Here is a 20,286-nt window from a genome sequence, read left to right as displayed (position 1 = left end):
AGAGCGTCCGTGGACAGCGGCCGGCCCAGTGACGTCTCCGTCTCCGTCTCCGTTTCCGTCTCCGTCTCGTTACCGGAGCCCTTCCCGTCCGACCGTCCCGCCTCACGGTCTGCGTCCGCATCGGGCGAGAGCTCGTTTTCGCTGCAGCCCGCGGCGTCTTTGGAATCGTCCCCGTGGGCCACGTCCACCCCGTCCCCGTGGGGCGCGTCCACCCCGTCCCCGTGGGCCATGTCCACCCCGTCCCCATGGGGCGCGTCCACCCCGTTCAGAGTGAGGGGTCTGTTAGTGCAAACTGCCTCTGAGGACAAGTGCTCCTGCGCAAAGGCTACGTCCCTTTGTTGAGAGTCAGCATCCGTAAGAGAGCCCCGGTCCGTGTTGCACGAGCCGCCCGGGGCCTCGGCGTGAACAGATACGGAATCAGAGCCGGGTGCGTTTGGTCCAGTTCTGTGCGCGTCCCTGACATTGTCCTCTGAAGTCGCTCCCTGCTCTGTGTCATAGTCCTCGAGGCGGGCGGCCTCCGCCAGCCGGCTGCCCCCCTCGGGATCGTCCGAGTCCTCGTCCGCCGTCGGGCTGAGGTGTCCCTCGGCATTGGAAAAAGCAGCAAAGTCTGCGAAATCGTCCTCGGGGACGCCGCCCGTGTCCTCGGTGGACGTTCCTTTTAAATGAGAATGGACAGAGTTCTGTGAGGAGGGGCTTCCCTGAACGTCAAAGGTCGCAAACCCGTTAGTTAGCACCTCGGTGCCGCCGCCGTTGCAGCCAGCGGGCTCGCTGGCGGCTGCGACGCTCCCCGAGTGACCCGGAGGACCGGAGAGGACCTTTTTCATCTCAGTTCTTTCTGAGGGACTGCTGCCCAGGTGGCCCGCCGGCACAACGCCATTAGCCTTGGACAGATCGCCGTTCGGGCCGCGGGTGCCGTTGGAGGAGCCGCGGCTGAACCCCGTCACCCCTCTGCTGTTGAGGATCTCGGGCGGGGAGGTGGCGGTCAGAGCTTGGGTCTGGTTGAAAGTGGTCGGGGTGTCGAATTCGGTGAAGCTGACGCTGTTCGGGACGCCGGAGAAGGTGCCGAAGTCCCCGAACTCGTTGTCCTCTTCCTCCGCGCCGTCCTCCATCGGGGGCGGAGAGGACGAGTACATGCGGATCACATCTGGCTCCATGGTTCTCTGGCGGTCGACGAATCCTCCTGGCTACACCTAAAGACAGGAAAGACGTCGTCAGAAACAAACCCTCTGTCACAGAATAGATATAGATATATATATATATATATATATATATATATATATTCTGGCTCCGTAAACACAAGCAGTACATCAAGGCAGTACATCAAGGCAGCACTTGTGGCGCTCCGGGGTCAATTTGCTTGATGAGCGGTTGGAGCCGAAGCAGAAATTGAATCACTGAACCACTAAAGAGGACAGACTGGAGTCAGATTGACAGTAATAAAGTGGTAAAGACAAACCAGCGCTGAGGTGTTTAAAACAGAGCTGAACAAACAGTGAGATAGTGAGATAGATAACAAGATAACAACGTAAACTATGACGGCACTTCAGTCTGCGTCTTCTGACCCAACAAGTTGTAGTTACACACACGTGAATCAAAGACCTGACCTACTAGTTTCCCTCTCTACTGGACCTGATCCAAGCCAGAAACAAAAGACGTTATCATCATTTCCTTGGACAAAACCTTTGAGAATATGACCTTGTAAACTTTCTCCCTCTACAAGGTTCCTGGATGTCCTCCAGAAGCCGTATCTCTGTGTGTTTGCAGTGGGTTTAGATCTGACAAAGTGCGCATTACATTAGAATCACAACGGTTATTAGGAAGTTACAATTCCTGTGTGACCTCAAAAAGGTTTCAGGTGTAAAAATGTACGATTTCATAAGAGAGAGGAAACTGGAAAGCTGGAATAGTGGGCGGCGCCGTGTATTTGCTCTGCTGGCCTTATCTCACTGAATACCTGTACGTTTACACCCAGGCTCAGACTACAGACACGCAAGTCCAGAAAGACGAGTGAACAACTCCTACTGCAAACTGAACCTCTAGGCAGACCGGGTTAAGGCCAACCGCTCGGGTACAAACAGCACACGAGTTAAGACACTGGTTGAGAGTAACTAAGTACATTTACTCAAGTACAATTTGGAGTTACTTGGTATTTTACTTGAGTATTTCCATTTTCTGAAACTTTATAACCTTTTAAACCCATATGTTTTAATAGGAGGGTAAGATAAGATGACGTGAGACTTCATTAGTGAATTCACAAACTACTAAAAAAAAGAACACAAAGTGGTAAAACATGAGCTCCACCTTTGCGTTTTTTAAGTTAATTTATTGGTGTGTTCTCTATTAAGACGAGTTGTCACCTTTCACGACAAGGTTAGCAGCTGTTTATTTAATAAGCTACACACTCAATATCAGCCGGTTTAGGTTTTTACCTCGAGTTAGCCAAGTTTCACACCTTTTTCCTCACTTGTCTGGCGTTTTTTTTTTTTTAGAGAAGCTAGGAGGCTAACGAAGCTAATTCTGTAGGCATGTAGCTTAGCAGGGTAGCAGGCTAATGTCTAGTGCCATCGTTAGCACACGTATGTAGCTAGCTCTAGACACGACTACACTGGGATTAATATGAAACGACGCTAACAGCTAGGTTAGCATTGACAAGAAGGCATCTAATTTAACTAAAAGGCCGAGACACTTCGCTGAGATGTGGGGTGTAACGGAGGCTAGCTTAGCTTAGCTTGGTTAGCATGTGTAGAAAAGACCAAAAAAGCCACGCTAATTTATGAGCCATGTTACCAGTTAACGTCTGATTAGTATATCGTCACTTTACCGGGTCGTTTATATAATCAAACACAATCATCGCAGGTATATAAAGTATACAAAGCAACAGCATCACATACAAGTTAAGTGAGAAGTCCACCACCTCAGCTAACTACGCAGCTAGCTAACAAGCTAACTCCACAACGACAACAACAAGCATCTTCCCAGCTTTAGCTTTAGCCGAGCCCACATCCTCCGTCTTGGGTTTTTTTTTGGGCAGCAGGTGTCTTTAGATAGCAGGTGGGCTAACCGTGAGACGTTGTCCGCTGATGTCCATGACTCAGGTAGAGACAGCACCGTCCATACGTTGTCAGATTGAGCCGGTTGAAGAGTGCAGGACGGCGGAAAGTGAAGCAGAAAACTGAAGGTTGAGTCAGCCGGCTCAATATCTCCCAGCATGCACCGCTGTGACAGGTTGGCTGGGCTCTTTGGGTTCTTCTAAACTTTCCATGTTTAACAGGTATGTCAGTTCAGTAACTAAGTACATTTACTCACGTACTGTACTTTAGTACATAGTCGATGTACTTGTATTTTACTTGAATATTCCCATTTTATATTTATATTTTAGTTATTGTGGATTTTTGACTTATTATTTGTGTTTTATTACTTATTTATAATTATTTTGATCTTGTTTTTTTACTATGTCTCTTGGTCGCACTATCCACTACGCTGCTGTAATCCTGTAAATGTCCCCGCTGCGAGACTTATCTTTTCTTTTATGCAACTTTTTATACTTCTACGCCACTATAATCAGAGTTAAATATGATACTCTTTACTCCACTACATCTGTCTGACATCTTTAGTTACTTTTCAGAGCACAATGTTTCCTCCCCTCTCTGCTTGATAATCAAAGTAATCAATTCATATTTCCAGTTGCTGACATTATTTTTCCTCTTCCCAAATTAAAGGCACCTTTTTTGGGCTTTTTTACTTTTTGACATTGCATCAACTGAACCGTAATAATAATGAATAGGAAGCGTTATATTGAATGAAATTCTGAAAATAATTGTTGATCGCAGCCACACACATTAGACCACACTATGTTCATCATTTTGAATGATAATGAATTCTTTTAGTTTGAAAACGTACACAAACAAAAGGACAATTTTCATTGGCACACACTGAATATAGAAACAATGATTTATTTCTCATACAGATATTCATGTACTGTTAATATGGATGGCAGCAGGACATCATGTGGTTTGAGGTAGTCATCACACAAACACGGAGGCCTCACTGTCCGTATCTCCAGGCTTTGTTTACTAATAGAAAATGTGATAAAAATATAAAAACAGTTCAACCCGCGGCATCAGCAGCCTTCACTTAATCCCACTTTATGCTGTTAGATGATATTTACAGTTGTGTCCTGTTGGCTGGACGTCCATCGGCATTACAATGTAATTAGAAAGGATAAGGATGTTTATTGTCATCGTAAAAAGTTGGCGACTCATCAGTCAGCTCAGCAGCAACAAGGTAAAAAAATTACCTTTCTGAAAATCTGTGTGCCTCTAAGAAAAACACTTTCCTTAATTAACTAGATGATGAACACGCATATTTGTCCCCCGAAAATTGAGACTCGTTTCTGTCCATATTGAACATCTGGAAGCAGAGCGTTCCAGAGTGAAGACAGAGCGTGTCTAGAGGCGGTGAGTCTCTGGAGGTCGTGACTCAAAACCGTTTGAGGTTGGACCTTCGCTTTCAGGCCAGTTTAGTGACGGTGACGGCGCCTTTGATCCACAGCGTGTCGATGTCGCCGAGCGACGTCAGCCTGTGGTGGAAGTCAAACAGCTTCTGTCCGTCCACAAACACACGGAACCGACTCCGTTCGCAGTGAATCTCGAGCTGGGAGGAGAGAGACGAGACACCAGCGGATGTTTGGTCATTTGACACCTGACATGAATCACCGGGTACATATTCCGCTCATATGAATGTAGGATTGAGACGTTAACGTCTGCTTTAATAATGTGTCAGGAGAACAACATGTTGATGTGATCTTCTTTTCTCTAAAAACTGAAAAACAGAGTCTTTAAAGAATAGAAAATAAGCAGTGGATTAAGGGAGCTAGGAGGGGCCCCAGTGGGCACTATTTTGAGGGGCCTTAACACACGCTACTAGTTATGAAGCGCTCACACACACACACACACACACACACACACACACACACACACACACACACACACACACACACACACACACACACAATTATACCAGCAATGGGTTGGCTTTTACAGTCGTATTAGTACTTTAGACTAACGTATTGGGAAAGTAGAGCGGTCAAGCTATCGGGGTTAGCTACAGGATGTGGCGTCGTCACATGATCAAATAGAGACTTGACATTGGACAACATCAACATACATTTCAATTATCATAATTATCATGGCACGTACGACAGTTGTCTGACTGCGTACGACCAAAATACAACTTTTTTGAATCAAAAATAGTATTTTTGAACACTGGCATAAGTCTGATTCACTTGCAACAGGCCCATTTTCCTGCTCAACTCATTGCACCAACAGTTGTAACTATATATATATATATATATATATATATATATACCTTGAACGGCTGGTCTCTGATGAAGGGGAAGAACGGCACGGCTCGGTCGGCGTCCCCCCAGGATCCGGCCACGCAGGCCCTGCGCAGGACTTGCTGGTCCCTGAACCGAACACAGAGCTCCAGAGCCACGTCAGGCGGAGGCTCCCCGGATCCACGACCACATGTCAGGGCGACGTAGAACCTAAAGGACGAACACCAGAGGTGACTCTGACACCACTGTTCTGTACAATCTCTGGATTGTAATTAAGTGATGTGTAAGCTTCACTGATGTTGCAGCTGTTAAAGGTTATTTAAAGTATCTTTATCCATAAAAATCCATCATCATTTATTATTTGATTGTTTATCAGTGAACTCATGATCCCTGAATTTATTTATTTTTTTGCAGGAAGAGATCCTTGTCCTTTTTTTTTTCATCAGCTCTGTGTGAAATTTGACTTTTGTGTGAAAATCGAGTAAGATAAAGACGAAAATGTTTTACAAATCTGATGGAAACACAAACATACTGGCCTGTTTGAGAACCAGCATTTCAACAGAGATACTAAAGCCTTGTAATAAAGGCTCTTGTGATAACATCTACACTAAGCAAACTTCAAAACATGATGATGTTCAAGCAAGTTCTGAAGCAACTTGTCAAGGAACGTGGAAGTTACACGAACGTATTTTACCTGTCAGGACACGGGTCCACAACACCCACCACCACAACCTTCTTCCCCGGACACATCCCCCCTGTGATGTGACCTCTGAAAGGAACCGCCTGCACACACACACACACACACACACACACGCACACACACACACACACATTTGCATGAAGACACATGGATGCAACAAAAATGTGATTCATTATTCTGGATCTAATTGCACTGGAACAAAAAAAGTTGAAAGAGTTGAAAACAAGAAGAAAACATTCAATTCAAAAACTAAGTTAAATGGAAATAATTTACTATAAAATTTAAAAATACTAATATACTGTATGTTGAACTATAACCGGGTTCGGGGAAAACGTCTTGAGAATACAGTTGACATATTTTGAGAAAGAAATGTCTACCAGAGTTCTCTCATCGTTTCTGTCGGGAGGACGAACACTCGGTTTATTTTCATCACTTCTCTGTGGAACGACCCATTTCTGAAAGGAACAAAAAAAGATTTCCATTTGATCTGTCCTGCATTTCCAGAAATCACTGAGGCTGTTTAGATCTTTTTTAAATCACTTGATGGTTGATTGTTAAAAAGAGTTACATACCAAATAATAATAAATACATAGTTTTCAACCAGTTACACTGCAAGAAAATCTGTGTTTCTAAACCAGAAAACCAAATATGCCAATTGTCCATCAAAAGAACTACACAACACTACTAAAGAGTTAAACATTTGACATTAGTGGGTCCACATTTATACAAATAAAACATGAAATTTAAAGTATTTTAGTACCTTTAAACTGTAATAGAGTGCATGGCCTAATTGCCCACTGAGATTATTATGATGATGTGTGTAAATCTGTAAATAAGTCAAGTTAAAATAGACCAGCTGCCAAATAACTATTTTCTTAAGATGCAAATGTAAATGCAGACGTTTAATCTATAAGTTATACAGATGTGCGCTGCGATTACATCACGTAGTAAATACCAGGGTCCAAAAATACCCCACGAGTAAACCTCCTGAATTCAAAATGTTATTTCAGTAAAAGTAGAGAAGTTCTTCTATCAAAAGTAAAGGACTCATTATGTGGAACGGCTTCCTGAGCTTTATATTTTGGAGAATATGATATTGTTCTGTTTTCATCAAACGTAAAAGCATTTCATTGTTGTAGCTTAATGTGGAGCCAATTTGACATACTTATTTATACACTACTAGGTAGATTTAGTACTATCGTTCTGCATCATATAATATAAGCATAATATCATGTTTTTTATGCAACAATAACATAAAGTACAGTTTTAAAAGTACAATATTTCCCTCTGAGATGTAGTAGAGTCGAAGTATCAAAAAGCATAAAATTAAATACTCAAGTGTGGTACAAGTATGTCAAAATATGTATCTTAATTTCGGTTTCTTACTTACAACTTATTTTTATTAATTAGGAACATCCCAATTAAATGTATTGAACCACATTCATACAATGTTTTCACATTAAAAGTTAAACTATCTAAAATGTGTCGTACTTCATTTTAACACAAAGTAAAATAAAATGATACAAACACAACTTTCACTCATAATTGACTGACTGAAGTCGAAGCAACAGTCGACAGCGTGACGTCACGCACCCGGTGACCGGCACGCGCTGCGTCAAGTCTGAATAAAACAGGAAGTAGAATGAGTTCAGGTTTTACCTTCAGTATAAAAGCAGCGGACATGAACAGAGTGCTAAAGAGGGTCACGTATCATGTCTAAATAAGACTTTTAGGTGAGTTTTTATTTTATTTATTTATCAAGAATAAACCCCCTTAACTCATGAGTAGTCGTACTTTGTAAAGTCGCAAGTAAGTCCTAGTAGCAAGTAAACACGTTCCTACTGAACCCTTTGACTGTGTTTGTTTTAATTTGGAATGATTTACTTCATATATATATATATATATATATATATATATATATATATATATATATATATTTAAAATGCTGCCACGTAGATGAGTGGTGCTTTTATTTTGTTAATTCTGACAGGAAGTTGCATTGTTTCTTTCTGGCTAGCTTCACAGCAGTCAGGTTATTTTAGAAAACTAGTTCAAAGTCACCTGAGAAACAATACTGAAATCAGAAAAGTTAATCTGACGCACCAACCAGACCGCCCACGTTCCTCCCTGCTGCGTTGTTGTTGTTGTTTATTTCTACATAATCTCACCTGCTTCCTGTTTGCTCAGGTGTGTTCAGACTCACCTTCCTGCCCTGCGCTGTCACTCTGTGTGTTTCGGCCATGTTCGATCTGAAGAAACAGCGGAGAAGAATAAGCTGCAGGTCCAGTTTGTCCGACGACTCCTGTCGACTGTGTCAACGCTGACGTAAAAGCTTCAACCTGCCTCATTACACACACACGCACACACACACGCACACACACACACACACACACACACACACACACACACACACACACACACACAGCTCTGGTAATCAGCTGCCCCTGCATGCCTTTCTCTCTCATTAACAAGAGAGCTTATTCTTGTGAGGCTGTGACTGCAGGCAAAACCCCAAATATTTAATCTTCTTCAGGTTTTCTTTGCAAAAGTACTTTTAACACCGTTTATAAAACAACGAGACTCGTTATGTCTTTTAATAATGGCAAAAATGAAGGCTATTGTTTGTGTAAAAAACTAATTATTAAGTAATAAATCAGTCTAGGCTGCACATGATGCACCATATGAAGGTTGAGTACATTTGTGTTCTGTGCACTAGTAGTATTGTGCAGTTATATGTGATGTCATAAACCTATTTTACTACATATAGTATTTGATTTACTGCTGAGCTGACGTACAGAATTTATTTGATTCTGTTTTGTTGATACTGTGGACTGTCAATAAAGTAAAGTTTGAATGTCTCGTCTTTTGTTCGGATCCCAGGAGGAACAGTTGTTACTGCTGTAATAACTACTAATGAGGATCCTAAATACAGTAAAAGTAAACAGATAATCCATATATTTACCTGTAGGTCTGAAAATAGAGAGCAGAGTTCACACAGCTGTTTACTCCGGTGGAATGAAACAATAAAGAATACCACCAGACTTGTACTTTAAAGTGTTGAAGAGTAGCCTCGGCAGTACTTATACACATGTAAAGTATCACAGTAAATGTACATTAGAGAGGTGAAGAAGAGAACCGAGTCCAAAATACTCGCCTCACAAGTGTGCAGCTGAGGTACTAAACGTCTCCGTCTTCGGCTCGGATGCGTTCCTTCTCTCTGGGATTTACAGAAAGGCGTCTTGTCGCCACTTTCCTTTTCACTCTCCGTGGAGAGAGTAACAGAATGGGAGGAAGCAGGACATGAGGTCAAAGGAAAGGACCGAGCGGGAGGAAGAGGAAACGACGGAGGCTCCACGCTTGAAACGTAAAAAAAACTAAATCCAATATTTCATATTTTTCTTTGAAGCGTGCTGAGCGGCAGCCACCGCTCACGTTACTACAGTGTTTCACAGTTTATTAACAGTGTATTAACAGTTTATTAACAGTGTATTAACAGATGTACAAATACACAAAAAACACGTGGCAATTTTGTGCATTTTATTACGAAAGGCAAAAGAAAAATTACTTTTGCTTATGATAAGAATGAAGTCAAAATACAATATCATCAAGGGACAAAAATACATAAATAAGCAAACGACATGAAAATGTATAAAAATAATATAGAAACATTCCCTTTTAAAAACCTTGAAATGAAGAATTCTGTACATTAAACGTTTGCACTTTAACTGCTTCTCACCCGTCGGTATAAAGCTGACATTTCCTCACAAGTAGCTGCTTTTTGTTAAAGACCAGATTCCCCAGACGAGGACGGACAAAGCCTCACGCGCTCTGCTTGTCCCAGTCGTCTACGCCAGTTTTCCCAGCAGGAAGGAGAAAGACGCTCCCAGCGCCAGACCCAGAACCAGGAAGAAGGTCATCAGAGAGCCGGCCGTCTCGCAGTCTTTACAGCGCACCAACCTAGACGGACACGAAGCCAACAGTTAAAGGGATAGTTCGGCTTTTCTGTGGGCTCGAATGAAGCACCGGTTTACTGTGAAGGTAGATTTGTGTCTTTATTACGCAAACAAAAAAATATGTTTTGAAAGCAAATTTCTCGCACTGCAATCAAAAATCAAGTTTGTAAGTGAAAATATATAAACTGAGAATAAATTATTTGTTAGTTTTGCTTATGAAACTATAATTTTTGGTTGCAAAACAAAAACCTTTGCTTTCAAAACCAAAAGCTACGGTTTCAAAACCAAAACCAAAACGTAAAGCTACGAGTTGAGTTTGGACGTAGTGGGCGGGGCATACGCTGCTGAATGAGCCAGGAGTTTCTATTGGTGGGTTCGACTTGGATCCCGGCATCTACTTCCACTGTAGAGGTTACTGTGATGGTAAGTTGACATTCTATTGCTCTGTTAGCACTTCACTTTGCTTTCATGTTGTTAGTGTCGTAGAGTCTCTTTTTTTAAAGAACGACATGAGCCCACCAATAGAAACTCCTGGCTCATTCAGCAGCGTATGCCCCGCCCACTACGTCCAAACTCAACTCGTAGCTTTACGTTTTGGTTTTGGTTTTGAAACCGTAGCTTTTGGTTTTGAAAGCAAAGGTTTTTGTTTTGCAACCAAAAATTATAGTTTCATAAGCAAAACTAACAAATAATGTATTCTCAGTTTATATATTTTCACTTACAAACTTGATTTTTGATTGCAGTGCGAGAAATTTGCTTTCAAAACATATTTTTTTGTTTGCGTAATAAAGACACAAATCTACCTTCATATTTAAACTTATTTCAGATATCGATTCTTTTAGGTGTCTAAAATACGTCCAGAGCAGCACATTGCTTTGCTCCGTCTACCGTAGTAAAACACTGACTGTGGAGAAGAACCTCATTCAACCCCACTTAAAACAAAAAGAATCTGAACTATCCCTTTAAGACGACTTGACTGTTGAAGACTCACTGTGGAGCGTAGGCCATGCAGAGGCTCGCCAGGTACCCGTTGGAGAAGGAGAACAGGGCCATGATGGTGACGAAGGCGCCGTCGTGTCCGAAGAGGACGGGGAGTCTGGGGTTCTGGACGTTGCACATCATGAGCAGAGGGATGAAGACCAGACGGGACAACACGGCGGCAGGAAACAGTTTGCTCTCCTTCGACGGCTGCACAAACACCACAACCCGGTCAGGAGTCGTCAGCGCGCTCCGCTCGCAATTTAAATGGTAAAGTGGCGGCGCTGCTCACCCATTGGACGAGAGACGGGGCGCCGCGGCCGACCAAGTCGAAGGCGTTGAAAACGATGAAGCAGCAAACGCAGGTGAACACTTTGTCTGTAAGAGATGGAGAGCAGGGCTGAGCTGGTGGCGGGAACAGTTAGAAAATACGGTGATTTTACATTTGCCAGACTCTGGCTGACGTCCATATTTGTTTTTAAAGCTATTTATAACTCATGATTCCGACAGCTCTGATAGGACATGAACACATCTCACCCCAGGCAGCGCAGTCCTTGTAGACGGTCTGAACTCGCACCGTGATCACAGGAAACACCGACAGGGTGACGGCGAACAAGCAGGTCACACACGCAGCCATCAGCCAGATCTGAGACACACACACACACACACACACACACACACACACACACACACACACACACACACACACACACACACACACACACACACGTATTTATACTATTTAAACTACTATTAAGATACTCGTGTCATGAGCGATGATAAGAATTAGAATAAAGGTAAACATAAGGATTAGAAAAATGGAAAGGACAACTTTTGAAAGATCAAAAAGTGCAAACCAGGCAGACCATATTAGAGTTGTTTCACTAAACAAGCTGGACCGGAACAAAACAATACAAACAAAAAACTGTTTCCATTGCTAATTTATACTGAATTATGCATGAAAACTACAAATGATGACCAATTTGAATAATTTTTTAAAAAATATTCTCTGATTCCAGCTTCTTAAATGTGAGGATTTGCTGTTTTTTTCTCTGTTTCATATCTTTGTAAACTGAATATATTTCTCCATTTGTTTTCTTGTTGACGCTCCTGAATCAAGTTATAAATATGAAGAACGTCATCATAACGGCTCCAAAGAAAAGACGGTGCCCAAGTCATAAGTAGACATGTTCTATGCCTTTAACGACTTGCACGCATATTTAGTAAAATAACAATAAATGTCCTCAAACGGAGGAGGACTCGTTCACCTTCTTGAAGACGTTGAGGACGGACGAACGCTCCTGAATGTCTTCCGGCTCGCTGATGAACTTCCTCTTGGCCTCGAGGTCTTTGTCCACGTTGTTCAAGACCTTCTTGTCTTTAAACGGAAAGAAATGAACATTTATCAGCGGTGGAAGAAGTACTCAGATATTCTATTCAACAAGTAATACCACAGTGTAGAAAAAATATGTACAAAAGTATTAGCATCAAAATATACTTTAAATGCAGAATGGCCCATTTCATGTTATATTATTAAATTATAATTATTGATGCATTTATGTTGCAGCTGGTAAAGGTGGAGCTGATTTGAATTACTTCATATCATAAATAATAACTCAGAATTTATTTGTTGATGATTTCACATCATTATTCTGAATCTGCAAAGTGACTAAAGTAATTAAAACAAGTGCAGTGCAGTAAAACGTACAGCATTTCTCTATGAACTATGTAAATATAGTGGAATAAAAGTATGAAACAGCAGAAAGTTTAAATGTTCAAGTAATGTAAAAGTACGTCAAGTCGCTGACCTGTAATTACTTTCACCGCCAGAAGGGGGAGACAAAAGTGCCACGCTCCGTCTTTAAATAAAGTACTTGAGTATTTGCACTTGGTTGGACCCGGCTCTGAACCTTTGACTTACTACAGCTAGAACATAATGTTTAACAATAAGGTCATGAATAGCTGGTGAAACCTCGTCGTGCGTTGCAGGATGAGACTGTGCAGGAACCAACCTGTGCTGCTGAGGAGCTCCTGTGTCGTCTCCACGTTAGCGGAGTGATTTCTGTTCAGGTAGAAACGTGCAAATTCCTGCGGAGGAGAGTGGACACCGTCAGGACGATCGTAGTGTGGGCTCTGAACAGGCGCCGAGGTCATATTTTACTATTTAAACTAATTAATAAGAGAAATATATATCATCGTTTAGCCCTCCAGGGACTCCGTAGGGCAGGGGTCACTAATAGGCGGGCCGCGGTCCGGTTCCGGACCCAAACGCCGTTGTATGTGGACCCGTACCTAAAACCGATCGTTGATAATTAATACATTCTAACAGAGCGCTTTTATTTTTTTACCGGCACATCTTTTCCAGCCTTTACGGCGCTCGTGCACCGGTCCAGGAAACACACAGACCAGTTACATGCGTTGTAAACCATATACTGTATGTGTATTCATATAAGCGTCACAACTCCAGTCGGAGAAGAACGTGAGTTAGAGATTTTATTTCACACGGTGTTCTCTAAGTAGAGACACGTGACCAGAGAGACCAGAGAGACCAGAGTCTTTATCCACGAATGAACAGACTCGTATATCTTCATTCTTCCTACGGGCAGATCAAAATCAGTGCGTCTCATATGTTCAGAGAGCGTGGAGTGAGCTTAGAGGCGGTAATGTGAAGCGCCACCACGAGACAAAGCACACATCTTTTGAGCAAACGGAGCCACTCACATCCGAAATGAAGGTACAAAAAATAAACCATCTAAGAGCCCAAAAAGATCAGAATCCTAAAACATGAATTCACCGTCCAACAGTGATGTTAACAGAGATAATAGAGCAGAAACCAGTGGTAACAATAACCACAGATAAAGTCCATGACCACTAACTTCTCTTTTTAGAAGAAATGAATATGGATATCGGGGCTTTTTTGATTCATTTTCTAAAATTAAGTACTTTAGTCACATTTTTCAAAAGCTTACTGATATGTATTTCATTTTTTAATTCAGCCTACATCTTACTTAAGAGAACATTTATTTATTATTAGATTATATATTATTTATAATGAATCCAGTTCAATTTGAAATCTGACGATAAATATTGTTTAGATATTATTCAATTGAACTTTCTTTATTTGATTTGACAGTCAGATGTTGACTACATGCAGACGTTAATACAACTGTTGGCTACTTCAGTATACATGGGACTAAATCACAGCGCAAGTTAAGACATTGTTTTGGTGTTCCGGACCTTTGGGTGAGGAAATTCTCTCCAACTGGACCTCGCTGGACTTTAATTGAACACTCCTGCCGTAGGGTTTCTGCCACTGATGAGAGTTCATACAGATGATGACAACGAAGCCTTTAAATTCAATTTAACATAACTGCTGGTTATTTACCGTGCGACACTGAGCCCTTTATTGTTCACGTTCAAGTCGAAAAAAAATCATATTGCTCCATTGCGTTTAAACAATGCATTCTTGTAATATGTAGTTTCATTTAGTTATTTCAGGCCAATATCCATCATCATATTTGAAGCATTGACAGTAGCAGTAGAGATCATTTTAATTTGATTTGACTAAATAACAAATAAAAACAATTTGTGAGGCTTTAAATGAGCCGATTTAAAAATCTAAATAAATCTAAATGACTGAAAACGAGACGAACAGCTGGATTTGTGTCCTGATAAGAGTTCAGGACCAGAGACGCACTGTGAGACAGTGAGTGTGAGACAGTGAGTGTGAGACAGTGAGTGAGACAGTGAGTGTGAGACAGTGTGTGTGAGACAGTGAGTGTGAGACAGTGTGTGAAACAGTGTGTGAGACAGTGAGTGTGAGACAGTGAGTGTGAGACAGTGTGTGTGTGACAGTGTGTGTGACAGTGTGTGTGACAGTGTGTGAGACAGTGTGTGGAACAGTGTGTGTGTGACAGTGAGTGTGAGACAGTGTGTGTGACAGTGTGTGAGACAGTATGTGACAGTGTGTGTTTGACAGTGTGTGACAGTGAGTGTGAGACAGTGTGTGTGTGTGTGTGTGTGTGTGTGTGTCGTTCGTGTCCTCACCAGCTGTGGCAGCAGCAGGTAACACAGCAGCGTCCCCAGAGTGGCCACACATGGAGTGATGAAGTATCCCAACGCGGCCGAGCTTTTATCGGCTTTACCTGCAGAGCGAGAGAGCTTCACTTACAACCAGACTCATTTTGAAGATATTTAGTGAATCCATCGTCTGGTTTTGAGACACACATGGTTGCTGCTTCATGTGAGTGCTGAAGTGAGTCCAGAAAATGTCGTCCGGTCGGGTCGGGTCGGGTCGGGTCGTTACTTACTTAAGATGGAGACGAGCATCGCGAGTGCGGCGAACATCCCGGCCAGACCCTGACCGCTCATGAACAGAGTGCTGTAACGAGGAGGGAACAGACCGACCACGCCGAACAGACTGCCCTGCAGCACTGCACTGAACACTGCACACACACACACACACACACACACACACACACACAGTTGTAGTATTATAACGGTGCTCATCGTTCATTTGTATGGTCGACTAATAGAAGAGCAGCAGTAGCATCGCTCAGGCTTTCCCTACATGTCGGGGAAGTCCTGTTAGGAATAGCAGTGACGTTCATTTATTTTGTGTTGTTTTTGGCGGTCCCTGTGGACAAAGGTGGTAGTGCTTTCGAGCGCCAGAGTCCCTTTAAAAGAAACCCTCATTTGACTGCAGCGGAGTCTGACAGTCTGTCCCCACTCAGCCCTGGTTCTGGTTCTGGTTCTGGTTCTGCTGTGCCTCCCTTCTATCCAGCGAGGGTAAAAGGTAAAAGCTCCTCACAGTATTGTTAATTAGCATCAATTAGTTAATAAGGACCCTAAATAAGTTTCTCCTCATTTGTCTAATTGCATTCTACAATTGGGGTTGAAAGACCTTTCATGTGGTAACAATAACTGTGTGTGTGTGTGTGTGTGTGTGTGTGTGTTTGCATGGACCCACTGTTGATGAACCAGATGGTCGCCATCGTGACGGAGAAGAAGGTGTCCGGCTGCATGGGGACCTGGACCAGAGCGGCGGTGAGGCAGAAGAGCAGCAGGATGAAGATCAGGCTGAAGGCCACGCGGAGACGCTCGCTCACCCTGCGGGGGGGGGGGGGGGGGGGGGGGGGGGGGGGGGGTCGTCGAGAGAGGAAACGCGTTAAAAGTGACGTAAAGGCGGGTAAACGAAGCCGAAAAGCTAAGTGAAGAACGTACCGCTGATACATGAGCGAGTTGAGCAGAGTGAACAGCAGCAGGGGCAGCTGGGAAAGCAAGGCCATCCAGCTGTCGTAGTTGTAGTCTTTAGTGGAGCCGCCAGATGTGCCGTTGGAGGAGATGTTTGGTGGCGCTGCGAGGCGCTGGTTGAAATACTTTAACAAAGAGGGAACAAGAAGAACACCTTTATATAAGACATAAGAAAGTCTGTGCTGCTGATCACTTTGTTATATTTACTGTATGTATATATATATATATATATATATATATATATATATGCTTCTGTTTTCTATTATCTTTGTTGTCCTTGTTTTTAGCGGTGTGTGCACTTCTGTCTTTCTGCGAGAAGTTCTGTGTAAAAGTACATCGAGAGCTACTTAAAACCAGATCCACCGTTCTGAATCCATACATGGATTCAATGACCCAACGATCCAACATCACGGATGCAAAACGAAAACATTGATGCGCATCATCTTGAAGTTATGCCTTTATTTTGAAAGTCCCATGGCGTCTGCGTCACCATTTCCCAGGAATACAATCGTCAAATCGTATTTTAGTTTATTTTTTATTTGAGTCGATATCAATGTAATTGATTGATTGAAATGGGCGTATGACATCATCGGATTTGGTGACATCATCAAACACCGTATTGGGGATGAAACTTTGTGTTTTGCAGCTTTCTCCATACGAATAAAGCAAGTTCGATTGACGTTAAAGGAATAATGAGAAACCTGGGAGGCCGTCATGAAGAAGTTCCAGGGCAGCAGAGTTCCCAAACCGAGCATGAAGATGATGACGGCTACAGCCTGACTGCTGTGGGAACAAAAGACGCCAAAATAGTCCTGAACTGTAAATTAAAACTTCAGTTTGTACAAAAAAAAAAAAAAAACAACTAAATCCTCAGCGGGAGAATATCGAACTCACCGATCAGCAGGCGGACGCAGTTTGTTTTCGCTCCACATCCTGGTACTTCTGTCCGGTTCCTGCACTAAAGTAAAGAGACAACTCACACGATGTGTGTACTGTACTTGTGTACTGTTAGGTATCAACAGCATCATCCACAACTGACTCAAATACTGGTCGTACTGGTCTTCACCTGCCGGTCTTGTGGACCTGACAAAACGATAATTTGACTAAAGAAACATAAAGGTGAGGTTTTCACAGAGGAGAAAGAAAACAAAAAGGTAGAGCGTATTCATGTACTTTAATTAAATGTACATCAAAATACTCAATTCTATAGTACACCTGCATTACATTTTTCATTGAAGTTACTTTTACCTCAGCGTAAGACGCCGGTGGCCTCAACTCTTCCCCTTCATTACTAAATAAGTGCCTTGATATTTGTTAATGGCATTAATTAAGAATGAATGGATTAAAGTATTCATATGAATTCAAGTTTATATTATGTCATTTTGTCACAAATCATTTGGTGATTGAATCATTTTCATATAATTAAAACCCAAAAAAACCCTCCATAAATATCATTAAAATAAACTGACATTGTTTTCATTCGCACATTGTGTCACTGTGACTCATCCGGTTGCGTCGTCGCTCATGGCGCCACTGTGTTTCCGCCTTTTTTTGGAATTAATTGGCGGGTAAAAGTGTTTTATATCAATCGACGTATAGCCATCAAAACCAAATTTTGACTTCAGTTAATTACGAAGGAGTCATTATCATTATTATTCTGTAATAAAACGTGTGTTAACGCGTGCATGTGTTCATATGAACGCTTTAATCTAAATCTGAAATACTGTTATCATTTGACTTCATCGTTGTAACCGTGGTTTTAATTATAGCCGATGGAAAGAATAAACCACCTGACTGATTATGTTACTGTATAAACACACACGGACACTAAATATCAAAATAAAGCTTTACCTAAATGAAAATGTAACATGTTGTCGGTCCAGTCTGGCAACACTGCTGTATTTCCTGCCTATAGCAGTGAACGTATTATATTTATAATATAAAACTATTAAATGGTCTTTGTATAACATCATTGATGATGATTATTAATCCTCCGAGCATCAGAACGAATCACCTCCCTGTGTACACAACGGAAGCAGCCTAAACGTATCAAAGTCACGTTTATCACCTTGTGGCAGGTTCGTTTGTATATTAAATATGATGTTTGGTTATAGAAGCCTAACGGTCGTCTTATCTATTGTGTACTGAAACTGTAAATAACTTGAACTTCACCTGAAGTACGTGGATTAACGCGCCTTCCTCTGTTAATAGCGCCTTTATTCTCAAAGTACAACAAAGTAAGAGTCGCGTGAGAAAGCCGTTCAGAAGTCCATCTGAAAATCACTGGATTTATGAAGTAAACACGATCACCAGACGGCAGACGGAGCTCACCTGAGAGTCGCGGCCGGCTCCTCGCGGGTCAGACTGGTTGAATGAAGGATCTCGGGCGCGCGGATTTTGGACGCGATTTCCTGGAGGACCGCGTGCTTATTTCCGGCACGTAACGTGTCGAACACGTGCCCTGGTGGGGTGGAAAGGTTAAAAGTTGTTCAAGGCCATGAGGCTAATTAATATATTTTGAAAACATGAAATGATCATTCTAATCATATTACGACCCCATATGAGGCTCCTCACCCCCATGTTTGAAACCACCGACTGGTTTACTCGTTAGATATCATTCAGATGCTTATTCATGTTCTTCAACCTGTACAATGTATAATTCTATAATTAGAATATATAGGCCGAATTTAATATAGTCTGCCTGTCCAACAAAACATGAAAGAAAATCTATCCAAATGTCATTCATGTGTTCATTTTAACGTCTATCTTTCATTCATTCAAAAAATAGAAACATATTATAGGCTGCTGTTTATATTTTGAATATGTTTTTTTTAATTATTTTTCTATAATTTAAACTTTTTCATTCTTTTTTTTTTTTTTTTTTTTTTTTATCATTTGAAAAACCACATGTACTTTTTTGTGATTTCCCAACTTTAACACTAGATGGCCTCTCACACTGCTCATTGAACCTCCACATTAAATATAGATACAGGACATATGTGAGAGGAGACTAAAGCAACACGACACATGTCTGTCCAGAGGTGCGGACACAACAAGTGAAGCTGGATTTTGAATCGTCCATAGAGTCGAGTTGAACCGAGGCAAAGTGACTCATCGTGCGTAGGATTTAAGGTTGGACTCATTTTCATAAGCTAAGATACTTTTATTTGCCTGTCTGGTTAGTCCTGCTCTGCGTGTTCGTATAATGAACACTGTATGCATGCCTGACCAAAGCCAGGTTCTCTTCATGCTGAAACTCAAGTTTAGTTTATATGACGACGCCTATTGTACAACGTCATTATGTGCAATGTAATGCAATGCAGCACAGTGTTTTCTTTATGATTGATGTAGGAGCTATGTCATAACTTTGATTATTTGATTATAATTATTTGTTATTGTTGGATTTATTTTTGTTGGCATTAGGGGCACTAAGCACCAGATCAAACACTTGTTAGGTGAAACGATAAAGGCCTCAATGTCAGGTGATAAAGCAGGAAGAGACGTGTGTGTCTGTGAATTAAAGTAGTGCCATTTTGTTTCACTAATGGCTTCATTAATGCTTAATAAATGATGTACTAATGAAAAACCTGAAGTGTATAATGCACAGTGTAGTTTTAAACCTGGTAAGTGTGTGTGTGTGTGTGTGTGTGTGTGTGTGTGTGTGTGTGTGAGAGAGAGAGAGAGAGAGAGAGAGAGAGAGCGAGAGAGAGAGAGAGAAATCAGCTGAAGTACAAAAGAGGAAGTGCTGATTTTTTACCTTTCACAATAAAACACCTGTCATGGTAACTTGGTGCAAGTATACTTCTTGGCAACACATTAACAGCATCTTAACACATGTTAACAAAACGCAAAGAGAACAGTTCAGTTCGTGGACATGTCCGTTTTAACAGTACATACAAATGTGTGCATGTAAATGTTAAATAAATGGTAAATATCGTTTTTGAATCCATCTCAGATGTAGTAAACCACGTGGACTTGCCGGTTCTCTTCAACGCTTCATTGCTAATGACATAAAAGAAATATAGAACATGGTTTTAAAATAAAGATCAAATTGAAAATATTGC

The 20,286-nt window shown here is 41.8% G+C and overlaps 3 protein-coding genes across 4 annotated transcripts in view; all 3 read right to left on the bottom strand.

Moving 5' to 3' along the window:
• The window catches only part of aftpha (aftiphilin a), an 8,195-nt gene extending 5,002 nt beyond the window's left edge, over positions 1-3,193 (bottom strand). The window contains 2 exon segments of the mRNA XM_068727422.1: positions 1-1,190; positions 3,062-3,193. The exon segment at positions 1-1,190 is cut by the window's left edge and continues 637 nt beyond it. Coding sequence (XP_068583523.1) covers positions 1-1,154 — 1,154 coding nt within the window. The 5' untranslated portion in view covers positions 1,155-1,190; positions 3,062-3,193.
• A 740-nt stretch (positions 3,194-3,933) lies between these two features.
• LOC137884981 (galectin-related protein-like) lies at positions 3,934-9,299 on the bottom strand. Its single transcript, XM_068727096.1, has 6 exons — positions 9,193-9,299; positions 8,242-8,377; positions 6,416-6,493; positions 6,033-6,121; positions 5,368-5,548; positions 3,934-4,653 (listed from the first exon to the last, which is right to left on the bottom strand). Exons 2-6 carry the CDS (start codon positions 8,278-8,280, stop codon positions 4,510-4,512), a joined length of 531 nt encoding a protein of 176 aa, XP_068583197.1. The 5' UTR covers positions 8,281-8,377; positions 9,193-9,299; the 3' UTR covers positions 3,934-4,509.
• Positions 9,300-9,560: 261 nt separating this feature from the next.
• Positions 9,561-18,630, bottom strand: LOC137885418 (equilibrative nucleoside transporter 2-like). 2 transcript variants are annotated; one of them, XM_068727684.1, is made up of 13 exons: positions 18,554-18,630; positions 17,117-17,180; positions 16,924-17,005; positions 16,193-16,347; positions 15,939-16,078; positions 15,280-15,414; positions 15,017-15,114; positions 12,982-13,057; positions 12,238-12,347; positions 11,507-11,615; positions 11,262-11,347; positions 10,983-11,179; positions 9,561-9,995 (listed from the first exon to the last, which is right to left on the bottom strand). In XM_068727684.1, exons 2-13 carry the CDS (start codon positions 17,152-17,154, stop codon positions 9,884-9,886), a joined length of 1,338 nt encoding a protein of 445 aa, XP_068583785.1. In that variant the 5' UTR covers positions 17,155-17,180; positions 18,554-18,630; the 3' UTR covers positions 9,561-9,883. The 2 variants fall into 2 exon arrangements, with proteins under 2 accessions (XP_068583785.1, XP_068583787.1); XM_068727686.1 differs by having other exon boundaries at positions 17,117-17,175.
• Positions 18,631-20,286: the final 1,656 nt, after the last annotated feature.

This window comes from Cebidichthys violaceus, unplaced genomic scaffold (assembly GCF_023349555.1).
Source record: "Cebidichthys violaceus isolate CVI_PGR_0920_01 unplaced genomic scaffold, fCebVio1.0.p SCAF_4, whole genome shotgun sequence".
Taxonomy (NCBI): domain Eukaryota; kingdom Metazoa; phylum Chordata; class Actinopteri; order Perciformes; family Stichaeidae; genus Cebidichthys; species Cebidichthys violaceus.
Note: the sequence above shows the minus strand (reverse complement) of the source record. Positions and strands in the feature narration are given on the sequence as shown.